General features: G+C 30.0%; 1 protein-coding gene across 1 annotated transcript in view; it reads left to right on the forward strand.

The window, feature by feature from the left end:
* The window catches only part of LOC126881902 (uncharacterized), a 496,017-nt gene that overhangs the window by 467,564 nt on the left and 13,426 nt on the right, over positions 1 to 15,027 (forward strand). Inside the window, exons 3-4 of the mRNA XM_050646562.1 lie at positions 8,477 to 8,599; positions 12,661 to 12,900. Of these exons, the coding sequence (XP_050502519.1) occupies positions 8,477 to 8,599; positions 12,661 to 12,900 (363 nt within the window). The remainder of the gene's footprint in view (positions 1 to 8,476; positions 8,600 to 12,660; positions 12,901 to 15,027) is intronic.

The following is a 15,027-nucleotide window of genomic DNA, read 5'->3' on the forward strand; positions in this document are numbered from 1 at the left end:
TCACGTGGGCAAAACACATCGGTAATTTTTAAGAGCTCGAGAGTAATTCGGATAGAAGTAATTCGCATAAGATTATTACATGATTAAAACTGTTTTTTAAATCATTTTAACTAATAGGTTATTGATATATTCGCCTAAATATTTGCTAAACCTGTTCATAGTCTATTTGACAAGTTGTAAAACATTAATTGCCATTAATGCCAATGAGTGTTCATTTTTGCGTAGCAACGAAGGGCATCAACACTTGACGATGGGAAATTATCGAAAAAAATTATCAACATTAATATCACAAGAGAGTGAGAATAAATTGACAATAATGCGACAATTTTTCGAAAACTTCGAAGGGCTCGAGCGACTATTGCCGATTGGAAACAAGTTTAAGAAAGAAAATTGGAGCATTATTTTCTTATTTGTTCTTACTATCGTGTAATATTCGACATATTATTTTTTTAATACTTACATATAAAATTCAAGTTTTTGTATAAAATTATTCAGTGACATTGATCCCAATTAATGTGACACGCATTTTTCAACTTTTCAAAGTGAACAGCACAGTTTAGCACATATTTAGACAAAGATATTAATAAAATATTAGTTAAAATTATTTATAAATACAGTTTTATTCATGAAATAATCTTACCGAAGTAAACTCGAGCGCTTAAAATTGCCAATTTGTATTCTCCTCGTGACAATTTGACATTAGATGCAGAACTAAAAGTATATTATGGATACTTTCTTAAATGTGACAGTTGCCAAAACTAGGAAACTGGTTGCAATTAAACAGAAACAATCTACTTAAAATTATTCCCACTGTAATAATGTACAGTACAAAATTACCGCTGTAATAATAATCTGATTGGACAGAATTAAACACGCGATGAAAAATCGTACTACGCGATTAGAAGTTAAAATCATCAAAAAATAATCAGTAGTAATTGCACAAGAGCTCTAAAATTATTGAATTTTTCCCGAGTGACACTTTGACAGTTTTAATTTCACGAGCCGAAGGCGAGTGAAATTATGTCAAAGTGTCACGAGAGCAAAAATTCTATATTAATTTCAGAGGTCGAGTGCAATTTGTTGCGATTATTTCATGAATAAAACTGTTCAAAACCAAAATTTTATTGTAATTTATTTATGTAAGTACTATTAAACACACAGTTTTTATAAATATTTGACGATTGAAAGTCATCACTTTTATAATTTTTAAAACATTAATTGTCATTAATGTCACTGAATGTATTTATTCGTAGCAACGAAGGGCATCTTACATAATATACTTAACGACGGGAGATTATCAAAAATTATCGATTTAATTCAGATTTCTGTAGCTTTCTATTGGTCAGAATCTCCTATGAATGAAATAATCAGTAGTAATTGCACAAGAGCTCTAGTCCAGAGAAATAAGATTTTTCTCGTGACACATCCCCCTCCAGGCCGAAACCAAATTTTTTGAGTAGTATGGACATCTATATTATTAACCTATATGTTTCCTGCAGCCGATTTTGATGATATACGACATAGTTATAAACAAATGAAGATCAAAAAACGCTAAATTTTCGCTTTTTTCGTCTATTACCAAAAAGTTAAGCACTTTAAACAAATTTGAGTGTAAGAAGCTCATAAATCGTATAAAAAACTTCAATATGGCGTTCGCTGAATATGTCCATCCTTATTGGTTGCTTAGAAAATTGCAAAATAAATCATAAATTTTGAGTTTTTAAAAATATCCATAACTTATGTAAAAATTAACTTAGTACCTTCTTATTACACGGAATGCTGATACTTCTTGTACTTAAATTATATTTTAAATTTCAAAGCAATTGGTCAAATAGTTTAAAAGTTATTTAATTTGTTTTTCCCAAATTCATTTTTTTTGCAACACTACAAGTCAGAAAATTATGAGGCTACAATCATACTTCGGACAGTTTATGAAAGAAGAACATTTATACTATTACCATTATTAAAAATAAATGACAAAAAATAATTTTAAACAGTGTAAAATTATTTTGAAAAAACATGTCGATTTTTTGCCTACTTCTAAACAATTAGAATAACTTTTTAACCGTTACCTGTAGAAAAATTATTTTTTCATATTTAGAAAGACTGAATTTTTTTACACATTTAGAAAGAAAAACAACTGTCCTAGGACAATTAGGGACAAAGTTAGCCCCCCCATTTATTTAATTCACATGTTTTTGCAAAATAATTTTGCAATATTTATAATTATTTTTTGTAATTTTTTTTAATTAAATTAATACTGTAAATTTCCTTCTTCCATAAACTATCCAAAGTATTACTGTAGCTTCATCATTTTCTGACTTACAGTGTTGCAAAAAAAATAAATTTGGGATAAACAAATTAAATAACTTTTAAACTATTTGACCAATTTCTTCAAAATTTAGGGTATGAATTAAGCACCATAAGTCTCAACATTTCTTGTAATAAGAAGGTTCTAAGTCAATTTTTACATAAGTTATAAATATTTATAAAAACTCAAAATTTATGATTTATTTTGCAATTTTCTAAGCAACCAATAAGGATAGACATATTAAGCAAACGCCATATTGAAGTTTTTTATACCGTTTATGAGTTTCTTACTCTCAAATTTGTTTAAAATGACTATTTTCTTAGTAATAGACGAAAAAAGCGAAAATTTACCGTTTTTGATCTTCATTTGTTTATAACTATGTATATCATCAAAATCGGCTGCAGGAAATATATAGGTTATTATTATAGATGTCCATATTACTCAAAAAATTTGGTTTCGGCCTGGAGGGGGTTGTGTCACCAACAGGCTATTTTTTTTCCTTATTTCTCTGAACTACTCTGCAATTATTGAATTTTTCCCGAGTGACACTTTGACAGTTTTAATTTCACGAGCCGAAGGCGAGTGAAATTATGTCACAAGTGTCACGAGAACAAAAATTCTATATTAATTTCAGAGGTCGAGTGCAATTTGTTGCGATTATTTCATGAATAAAAGTGTTCAAAACCAAAATTTTATTGTAATTTATTTATGTAAGTACCATTAAACACAGTTTTTATAAATATTTGACGATTGAAAGGCATCACTTTTATAATTTTTAAAACATTAATTGTCATTAATGTCACTGAATGTATTTTTTCGTAGCAACGAAGGGCATCTGACGTAATATACTTAACGACGGGAGATTATCAAAAATTATCGATTTAATTCAGATTTCTGTAGCTTTCTATTGGTCAGAATCTCATAAGAATGAAATAATCGCTGTAATTTTTATTCTTGTAGCTTTCTATTGGTCAGAATCTCTATGAATGAAATAATCACTCATTAACAATTCTAAATAAAATGTGCAAACTAAGAAACTATTTTGCCGGCCATATGATTAATTATTTGTTCATAAAGTAAGTATAAAAATAAATTTTACTACTTACATTTTTAGCTGCATTGCGATCCTCTCAACGGGCTTTCCTATGTATGTAATGAATAACGTTTTAAAGGACCATAAATTATCGGACCAAAATGTTTACTGGCTTTTGAAAAAATTAATTTCAATCATAATAAATCTTCGATATTAATGTGCAGTGTATATTGAAGACAAAGCCCATTTACGGAGTTTTTAATTATCTACTGTTGTCCTTAAATACATTCTTTCAATATGACGTAGACTGTGATGCAAATATGTTGCAGATATAAATCTTCTTTTATTACTAATAAGCTGCCTCCTACTTTTCACCAAAGATATAGTTCCTTACAAAATGAACTAAAGGGGCAATAATATTATCTTTTGCAAAAGTTGTTGGGAATAGAACACGATAATAATTATAAAATGCACTTTTTATTTGACGTTTCGACTTTCAACTTGAAAACCAATTAAAGAAACTATCTTTACTTATGTAAAGATTATGCATGTTGAAAACAAAACAAATTATTCTCACAGTTTAACGTTGTCATATTGTAAAGTATAAGACTCAGGGGCGGCCCGTCGGGGTAGGCAATGTAGGCGCCGCCTACCCTCTTCAAATGTAGTACAATAATATAAATTATTAATATAAATTACTTATTTCAAAATTGTAATTTATAAATTTTGACACAATATCTACAATAAAATAGCAAAAATTATCCAAATTATTTTTAAAAATATCCAAAAAATTTTCTCCGTAGTTATAATTATTGTACGCTCCTTGTAGTATCAGTAGTACCGTATAGATTATATATTCTCCTTGGTCAGGCACTCGGGAACGTAGCCTGAAATAGAACGACGCCAACACCGAATTGACGTGCGATCTCTCTCTGTTTACGCGAGCAGACCTGCTGCAGGTCTGCTCGTAGCGACCGTATTCTACGATTTTGAACGGGCGGATAGGCAGAGTCTTATAGCCTGACCTACAAAATTTTATCAGTTGCATCTCTTGTGTCTTGTGAAACTGTTTTAAAATAATTGTTTTTTGATTTTGGCTGTTATTAGTAGGTTAAGTATTGAATAAAACTAGGTAGGACCATTTAAATTTGTTTATGAAAACTGAATAATGTGTTATTAGATTATATAGATAATTAAAAATTTAAAGCGAGGTTAATTGTTAACTTATCAATTTATTCGAATAATATGATTGGCCAATATAATTAAAAGTGCGAAAAATGTTTGCCGACCTATGAAAACAGGTGTCGCTTTTCCAAACTTGCACGGTCTCAATAGCATTTCTCTGCTGCACCTTTGGCCACCAAACCGTGCACCAAACCAATGCTGCATACTTTACTGTGGGCTTTACCATCATGTTTTATAGTAAATATATCAAAATACAATAATAAATAAAGCAAAAAACTCATTACAGTATATACAGGGTGTAACAAAAAGGTAGGTCATAAATTAAATCAGATATTCTGGGACCAAACATATTACTTTGGTACAAAATGAAAATCGATTATCTCCAATATATCGAAAAATATTAGAGATTTTTTATCGAAAATGGGCATGTGGCATTCTTATGGCAGGAACATCTTAAAAAAATAACAGTGAAATTTGTGCACTCAGTTAAAATTTTATGGGGGTTTTGTTCACTTAAACTCCCCTCCCCCCCCCCCCATTATTGTGGCACAATTAGTTAAACACACAGTTTTTAAAACTTTTTTGTCTGTTAGTACTTTTTCCATTAGCCGGTTTTTATCGAGATATTTTAAACATTTGTAAATTCCACCACATATTTTTGTAAATGGTTAAATACAATTATAGAATATTATTGTCATAATCTTACTACCAGGTCTCTATAATCTTACTTAGGTCCGGTTTCACCAACAACAAATAAATCAATGAATAGTTATTCACCGAATAAAATTTATTAGACGTGTATATTTATATTTTGTTTCAATATAATTTTGATAATTTAAAGTTAAACTGGCGAATGTACTTTCTTATACATATTTACAGCGAGATTAACTTACCAATTGATTCGATGAGTAAGTATTTATTTGGTAAATAAATAAAATATGTCTTATTTGACGTTAATATAATTGAGAAATGTCAGTTTATTGGTCGAATAACTTTAATCATAGAATAAACTACTATTTGTCGTTGGTGAAACCGGCCATTAACCATTTAAAACTAAGTGGTGGATTTTACAAATATTCAAAATATCTCGATAAAACCTGGCTTATCGAAAAAGAACTAAGAGGCAAAGAAGTTTTAAAAACATTGTGTTTAACTAATGGTACCACAATAACAATTTAATTGGAACGTACATAAATATTTGGAGGGGGTTTAAGGGAACAAAACCCTTTTAATTTTTTATGGAGTGCATACATTTCTGTGTTAGATACCTATTTGTTTTAAAGATGTTCCTGCCGTGAGAATGCCACATGTCCATTTTCAATAAAAAAATCTGTAATAGTTTTCGATATATTGGAAAAAATCGGTGTTGATTTTGTAACTTCAAAGGACTGTAACTTTTTTTATGTGCACATCTATACTAAGGTAAGTTAGCTTCAATCGAACTGTTTTTCTTCCCAGAATACGTGATTTAATTTATGATCTGCTTTTTTGGTTTACCCTGCATATTAATATTATGCAGCAGTATAATAATGTGAAGTATATTATACTTCACTATATTATATTAGAGATGTTGTGATACCCTGTATCGATGCACTTAACACATATTACATACATTAAGGTAACTTTGCATAACATACCGGCGATACTTTTGTCATTTAAATACAATGCAAAAAAGATTTTATTAATCGTATAGTGTTTCGCAGACGACATTGACTAATAATAGAAAGAAATAAACAAATCATTCGCATATAAATAAGAATAATATTATAATAATTATACTAATATGCTGGTTTGTTGTAGCTGGTATATAGTAGGTTTATACAATAAAAAAGTATGGGTAGGTACCGTACAAAAAAGTATTATTATTAGTAGTCCATTCACTCACGGTAAAATATTGCAAGACCTCCGAATTTTAAACAACTCCTTGGATTGACATGAAATTTGACATACACACAGGTAACATATCAAAGAAACAAAAAGTGATATTATGCCGATGCTTTCTCGGGTGAAAGCTGACTAAATTTAAGCAACTTTTGTTCTACAGCAATTTTTTGCATACTTTTACATACATACTTTGCGAGTTATTTGCGAGTGGATGTGTTCATTTTTTCAACTAAAAAAAACACGTTTTTAGACAGTTTTTTGTAAATATGTAACTCAAAAAGTAAGTATTTTATCGAATAAAAACACTCTTATTTAGCAAACCTATAGCTTATAAAAAAGTAAAAAAAATGGTGTATGTATGAGGTCTCTAGCTATTGAAAAATAGGTCCACACTCGTCAAATTCCAAATCAAATATTGCAACTTGAAATAACCAAAAAATGACGTACTTTTTGGGGAAAACTCATTACAACTTTTTTAAAGTGTTTAAAAAAGCTCAATTTTTGATTTTTAAAAAAGTTTCTAGCATCAAAAGTAAGCAAGTTAAGGTAAAAATAAAGTTGGTTTTTTTTGGTAAAAAAAATAGTGAAAATCACCCCCTAATTAGCATTCCAAATGAAATTAATCCTTACCGCTTCACAAGTTGCTTTACTAGTGTATGTATTGTTTACATGATCTGTAAGTTTCATCGGTTCAAAGTGCTTTTGAAAGGGCTGTTGTTGACAGGGCTTGAACGAGTCACTAATCACGAGTGTATGCAAGTTTTGAACCGCCATACCTTAAAAATTCAAAAAAAAATTACTTTAAAACTTTATAAAATTAATACACAAGATAAGCAACTTGTAAAGTGGTAACGAATAATTTTATTTGAGATGGTAATTGGGGATGATTGGGGGTGAGTTTTTTACCAAAAAAAGTACCAACTTGCTTACTTTTGCTGCTAGAAACCTTTTTAGAAAACAAAAATAAAGCATTTTTTAAACACTGAAAAAATTGTAATGAGTGTTCCCCAAAAAGTGTTCAATTTTTTGGTTATTTCACGTTGAAATATTTGATTTGGAATTTGACGAATATGAACCTATTTTTAATAAGTTACAACTCTGCTTCTACGTCTAGAGACTTCATACATACTCCTTTTTTTCACTTTTTTTATGAGCTTTACTTTTGTTAAGAATGTTTTTCGATAAAGTACTTACTTTTTGACTTATTTGCGAAAAATCGTCTCAAAAAGTGTTTTTTTTTTCTTTTTTTTTTTGAAAAATGAACATATTCACTCACAAATAACTCGAAAAATATTGACTTAGTGAAAAAACGCTATACAACAAAAGTTGCTTAGAATTAGCCAGTTTATCCACTTCCGGACTTATTTTATCCTTAAACTTAGACCTTGGACTTCCTAAGTGGCTCTACCACTTGATCCTGGCGAAGAAATTCGTAAGAAATCATACGGATTGCAAAAAAATCATGTATCACTATGTCAATCTACTATAGCTCACAGCAGCGGAACTTGTGCGATTAAAGTACAAATGCTTGAAAAATTCACCATATCCATCAGATCTGGTTTTTCCGACTTCTACCTTAAGGGTGTAGGCACAAAATTTCGCGCCAATGTGTTTTCAATGCATTCATGTTTTTCGAATCCTGAGAAAACTAATAAGTATCTTTGAAAAATTTAAACGCAGAATGAAACATTGTATTATTACCGAGGGCCGAAAGTCCCGGAAAACTTCTATATTGTTTATTTTAACAAGTTACAAGGGCGACAAAAAGAGAAAATTTAGTGTGATTTTTAATTTCAAATATCTTATTCAAAAGAAACTTTTTGGTTATTATAAGGGACTTTCGGCTCTCGATAATAATGTAATCTTTCATTCTGCATTTAAACTTTTCAAAAATAGGGAGTAGTTTTCTCAGGATTCGAAAAAAATGAATGCATTTAAAATACGCGAAATTTTGCCCCTACGCCCTTAATGTACTTAAATACCTAGATGCCTAAAATTAGAATTACTAATTTTGTTTCGGTTCTTCTTATTTCTAAAATGTAATGTTCTATTTTTTGTTTCAGAAACTCCAGAACTTGGTTGGGTCCTAACATTAGTGATAGTATCTTTGATATCAGCTTTAATAGGAGCTATAGTAATGATAATAGTTCTGCATTGTAAGCGGTTAAAAACAACTGCAGTAGATGGTAAGTACAAATTTATTAGGTAACTTGAAACTTAAATTTTATACAACAGCGTGAAAGAAAATAGTATCAAAATATACACTGCACGTCAGAGAAAACGGGCACCCTACAAAATGGGTCATTTTTGATGTCCCGAATTTCCTAAACCTGTTGTCCGATTTAAATGATTTTTTTAATATGTTATAGCCTTATTCTTTAACAATGTCAATTGCCATTGTATACCGGTTGTACCAATCAAACTGTGTTTTTTCGGAACACCCTATGGAATACTCTGGCATTTATAAAATACTGGAATTAAAACCCAAGTATAGCCTCAGGTTTTCTTAACATTCTGATTTTTTATTCATTCGCTTATGTTAAATAATAAAAAAGTTAAAAACTTAAAGTAAAAGTTTAACAACTAGCCATGTTCTTCATCAGTACAGGGTGTTTCTAAATAAGTGATACACACTTTAAGGGGTAATTCTGCATGAAATAATAATGACCGTTTGCTTTATAAACATAATATGTACGCAAATGCTTTATTTCCCAGATACGGGATGTTAAATTTTTCTTACAAACTGACCATTTGTTTATTGCTCTAAAACAGGTTGCGACATGCAAATAAAATTTGGTAGGTTTTAAGAGATAGATATTGCGCATTTTTTGACGCAATTAAGAATTTTATATTCACCATTGTCGTGCATGCGGGTAATATGACCGGGTAATATGACCCGTATGCACGCCAATGGTAAATATAAAATTCTTAATTGTACGTCAAAAAATGCGCAAAAGAGATTCGTTTCTTCATAAATCTTCTAGTTATAATATAAAAAGACATATTATGGTAGGTGAAAAGAGATTTTTTTGTGCATGCTCAAATCAGTGTGTTCAACTTAAAATAACAGAGAAATGGTCGATTTTAGGGATATAATGCTACAAATGCCTTTTATGGTGGTTGAAAAGACCTTTAAATATGCCGATTACATTCAAACTAAGTGAGACATGGTGCAAAAAAATTGACGAATAATCTATTTTAAGGAAAAATGAGAAGTATAATTAACCCCTCATCCACCAGAATTTAAATGCATCGTTTTCCTTCTACAACACCTTTTATTATGTTGTTATTTCTATGTTCAAAAAGTTAGACGGGTTTAAAATGAATGGTTTAAAAAAATAAGATTAAATTATAGAGCGCATTTTCAAAATTTTTTAAAAATCTTCTTTTTTCTCTATGTAACTCCTACTGCTGAATGAAAGAGATACGAATAAAAGATAAATTTTATTTTGTCGTTCATTACTTTATCATTTTCGAGTTACATGGAGAAAAAGAAAAATTTTTAAGAAAATTTAAAAATGCGCTCTATAATTTAATCTTATTTGTTTCAAAAACCATTTATTTTAAAACCGTCCAATTTTTGAACATAGAAATAACACTATAATAAACGGTATTGTAGAAGGAAAACCATGCATTTAAATTCTGGTGGATAAGGGATTCAAATATAATTCTCATTTTTCCTTAAAATAAATTATACATCAATTTTTTTTTGCACCATATCTTGCTTAGTTTGAATGTAATCGGCATATTTAAAGGCCTTTTTAACCACTACAAAAGGTATTTGTAGCACTATACCCCTAAAATCGACCATTTCTCTGTTATTTTAAGTTGAACATACTGATTTGAGCATACACCAAAAAACTCTCTTCGCACCTACCATATCCCTTTTTTATAACTAGAAGATTTGTGAAGAAACGAATCTGTTTGATTTTTCATAAGCTATAAAAATGTTTTATATGGTTTTTTTCGTTAGATGCATACATTTTAAGGTATTCGCAAAAAAGGTATTCGTCCGAAAAGGAGACAGTTTCAATGAAAATGGCAAATTTTCAACCACGTGGTTATTTTGACCAAAAAATTTTCCGCCCCCGAGAAGGGGTGGGAACCATCCCCAAGATAAAAGCGCACATCGGCATAGGATAGACGTTGAATTCGGAGACGAGTAGAGGCTATTCCCAAAATTTCATTAAAATCCATGCAGTAGGATAGGATTCGGAGGTAATATTTCCTCTCATCGACTGGCGTAAAAAGCATTAGAACATGTCGAACCACCGATATGAGAAGCTTTAAAGTGTACATTATAAGAATTTATTCGGCATTGTCAAAAATCGTTCTTTATAGCAATAAAAAAATTAAAACGTGTTAAACCGCATAGTTCAGATATTTCAAATTACCAAAGCTTCAAGCACTCGCATATCTCCATTCAGCTAACATAACATAATATCATGCTTAGAAGCACTGGAAAGATATGATGAGAATAGTAAAAATATTACAGTTAATACATAACAGTTGTAACAAGCAAATATGAAAAAATAGCATCTTCATTTTATAGAACAATATGCTGTCAGTTGAGTACTAGATAAGAAAGAATTTAGTCCAGGGTAATAAGGTTTTTTCCGTGACACTCGAGCAGCCAGCGTACTGAAGGTTTTTTCGACAGGTAATACCTATAAGAGCAAATTGTAACTATTTCCTGCGTAGAATCTGGCGGCCATTTTTATTTATAAACAATTAAGTGTCAAAAAATGGCATTTTTCCCTTTTTTTTTCAAATCAATGGAAAACAGTGAATCTTATGGTTTTTTTAGTACAAATATCTTTGAGATTATGGAAAAAGCTTTAAAATGACGTATTACAAAGTTTGATATACTCATTTATTGTTAATATAATTGCGAAAAAAGGTCGGAATTGCAAAAAAAATTAATTTCGCAATATCTGTTGTAAAAATTAGTGTACAGCTTTGAAATTTTTGTCATATAAGGGCTCTTTGGTCCTTAATATGTGATAAAAATTTCAAAGCGATTCATTCAATTGTTTAAATTTTATTCAAATTGTTTATCCCAGAGAGCATTTTTTTTTCAATAACATAAGTCAGAAAAAAATGACGTTAGAACCATTCCACAGGTGTCAAATGAAAGAGCATGAGCTATATTTTCAACTTGGTTTAAAAAAGTGAATCAAAAATGCATTTATTAGTAATAAATAATTATGCAATAGTATCGTAAATCTTTCCTTATAAACTTTTTATTTTGTTATATAAGAAATTATATTTATTTATTACAATTTTTTATCAATTATGATATAAATAACATTACTTGGTAGTTGTGCACTTAAAACAGGGTAAAAAAGTTAATTTTTTTGGAAAAAGTTATTCAAAAAGTTTATAAAGAAAGATTTACGATACTTTTGCATAATTATTTATTACTAATAAATGCATTTTTTGTTCGCTTTTGTTAAACCAATTTGAAAACATAGCTCATGCTTTTCCATTTGACACCTGCGGAATGGTTCTAACGTTATTTTTTTCTGACTTATGTTATTGCAAAAAAAATGCTCTCTGAGATAAACAATTCGAATAAAATTTAAACAATTGAATGAATCGCTTTGAAATTTTTATCACATATTAAGCACCAAAGAACCCTCATTTGACAAAAATTTTAAACATGTACACTAATTTTTATAACAGTTACTGCGAAAATATTTTTTTTGCAATTCCGACATTTTTTCGCAATTATATTAACAATAAATGAGTATATCAAACTTTGTAATATGTCATTTTAAAGCTTTTTCCATAATCTCAAAGATATTTGTACTAAAAAAATCATAAGTTTCACTGTTTTCCATGGATTTGAAAAAAAAAGGGAAAAATGCCATCTTTTGACAGTTAATTGTTTATAAATAAAAATGGCCGCCAGATCCTACGCAGGAAATACTTACAATTTGTTCCTATAGGTATTACTTCTCAAAAAAGCTCTTCAGTACCCTGGCTGCTGAAGTGTCACGAACAGGGTATATTTTTGTCATATTACCCTGGCCTAATTGTGGAAATCTAAAACTATACACAGCTGTAGATTTATTGCAAAGTTGTATTGGAAGCCGTAATATAGAAAAATATGGAAGCATCGGTTATTACCTCAAAAGAGTATATACGTAAAGTGTATTTATGAAGAATTTCTTGATCAAGTTTGTATTGTGTGCAATCCATTTACTTTTAACCACTTATCTAATTCCAAGTTGCATTTTTCCAGAATCAGAACGAGGTGTGGCACTAAATCAAAGGGTAGTCGCCCAGCGGCCGCCAATCAGCATCCCCGACGATAAGGAAATAAGTACTATTACACCACCGACTTTTCCGAACCTTCCGAACATCCAAAATGCGAATAATGGGGTGTGGTCATGGCTCTCTAGAAGAAATGTGAGTTCTCCTTCTCCATTAAACACGCCACCAACTTTACCAGCAGAAAATCATTATACACATATGGAAGATGGTAAGTAGAGTAATTTAATCTATCTCTAACAGGTTGTAGAATTATTGGTATTCTTGTTTTCATTTTTTCATCGAAGTTTTTTAAAGTTTTCTACTATAAGTAGGCACTTCTTACATTCCATGTTCCATTTTTTATTATTTCCTTGGATTTTAGCCTTTCTTTTGTGCTTATTTTTCCCTTTTCCACAATCGTTTTCCTTTTCCTTGCCGTTTCGGTATCATACTTTCGGAGTTACTTTTCTTCTACTAGTTTTTTTGGTAGTTTTACTCTGGTATTTTTAATTTTTGTTTTTTTTATCCCATATTCCATTCCTCCCCGTTCAGAATCAACTTCTGATTTTTATTTGTTTTCCTTTACCGTAATATGGGATGACTTTGACCGATTTTTTACTTTAATCCTATAAAAATCATATTTTAAATTTTGTTACATTTTTGTATATGCAAATATGTTATGGGTTTAGGCGTCTACTTTCAGTAGCTTAGATTATAATTACAAGAAAATAATCATGACAGAAAAAAAAATAAAAAATGCCTTTGGTTAAGTTCACCCCATCTGGGGGGAAGTTGACCGTATATGCTTTTTGCCTGTTAAACTTATTTTACTTTTAGGTGGGGTTAATTTGACCGTTTTTTAAATTATTTTTTCTTAATTCGTTATATCGGTGGATTTAACAACTCTTAAAATATTAATTCTTTTTTTAAACGCTTTTATTTAGTTCAATAGTTTGCGTCAAATCTTTAGACGTTAATTGAGTGCCTTTTCTCCAATGCAAATTAATGAAAATATGCAGACATATGCATTCGCGGGAACAATACACGAATAATCAATAAAAAAAAATTATTTATGTTTATTAATTGTTTAAATAAAAAATCGATTTTAATGGAAAATGCTTAAATTCTCCTGTTTTTTACAATGTAAAAACTTGAAACTTTTACGGATTGTAGCTAATGATATGACCTATACATAATTTCACTTTTTACGTTAATTGTTTACGTTATACTTCATAAATAAACAATAAAGTTTCAAATTTTTTGCCGATTCCGACTACTTTTCATGTTAGTACATCATATGTTTTATACATATTTTAAGAAACATGACGATATATTTTAATGTTTGAAAAGTGTAAGACTAAAAAGCAAAAAATAAAAAAATACGAAAAAAATTTTTTAAGAAACGCTTTTCTTTAGTTACGAGTGACTAAAATTAAAAATATATTAAAAAAATCAACCAAAAAGCAAAAAAAAATTGAAAAAATCTAACACATTCGTTAAAGAAAAGCGTGGGGCGAAAACCATTTATTCGATGAAGATGCGCCACGCTTTTATTTCTTAGATATTTATAAATTTGAATCGTTAAAAATAATTTTAAAAATTATACAGGGTGGCTGAAGTATATCCCAATAGATATTTTTCTATGTTTTCGGTCAAATTCACCCCAGCGGTCAAAGTAACCCCATTTTACGGTACTTTTTTCATCGTTTGCTATTTTAACTATTTCTTTCTGTATTTCCTTTTCTTTTGATGTCAGATCATTCATTATTTATGTAGATGCAATCTTTATAGTGCTATGAAAACTTCACAAAATTGTGTTTTAATCAAAACTTCACAAAACTGTTAATTTAGTAAAACTTTCTAAAATGGTTCAAGGTTACTTGTCTGATGCTTCACTGTCTCTCTTTGTCTCTCTAGGTTCATTACTCCTTGTGGAGTATTGCGCGCTCATGCATTTCTTAGCCAAAAGTGTAAGATTGCTGTCTGGCCGACTCAGCGCACTACTATTACCTGTATGCCAGTGCCGGTTTATGCACTGGGCGCTTGGGGCGGGCGCCCAGGGGCCCGGGCCCCGAAGGGGCCCGTATGGACCCGTTTCTTTTATTAATAAAAGAGAAAGTCCGCTAAATAATCTATTACATATTTTCGGAAATAGAGAAAAACACGACGAAACACCTGCGATTTCGGAATGGTCTGATTTTAAGACTGACGGTTTTATAAAAACTGTGTTAACTTTTAAACCAAAAAATGATTTCTTAGAAAATTGTAAAAAAATGTATCAAGATGGAGACAAAGCTTATTATAGAAGATTAAATGAAAGCAACTTTTATCGAGGAAATCCCAATGGAGTCAAAGA

Source organism: Diabrotica virgifera, chromosome 3 (assembly GCF_917563875.1).
Source record: "Diabrotica virgifera virgifera chromosome 3, PGI_DIABVI_V3a".
NCBI classification, from domain to species: Eukaryota; Metazoa; Arthropoda; class Insecta; order Coleoptera; family Chrysomelidae; genus Diabrotica; species Diabrotica virgifera.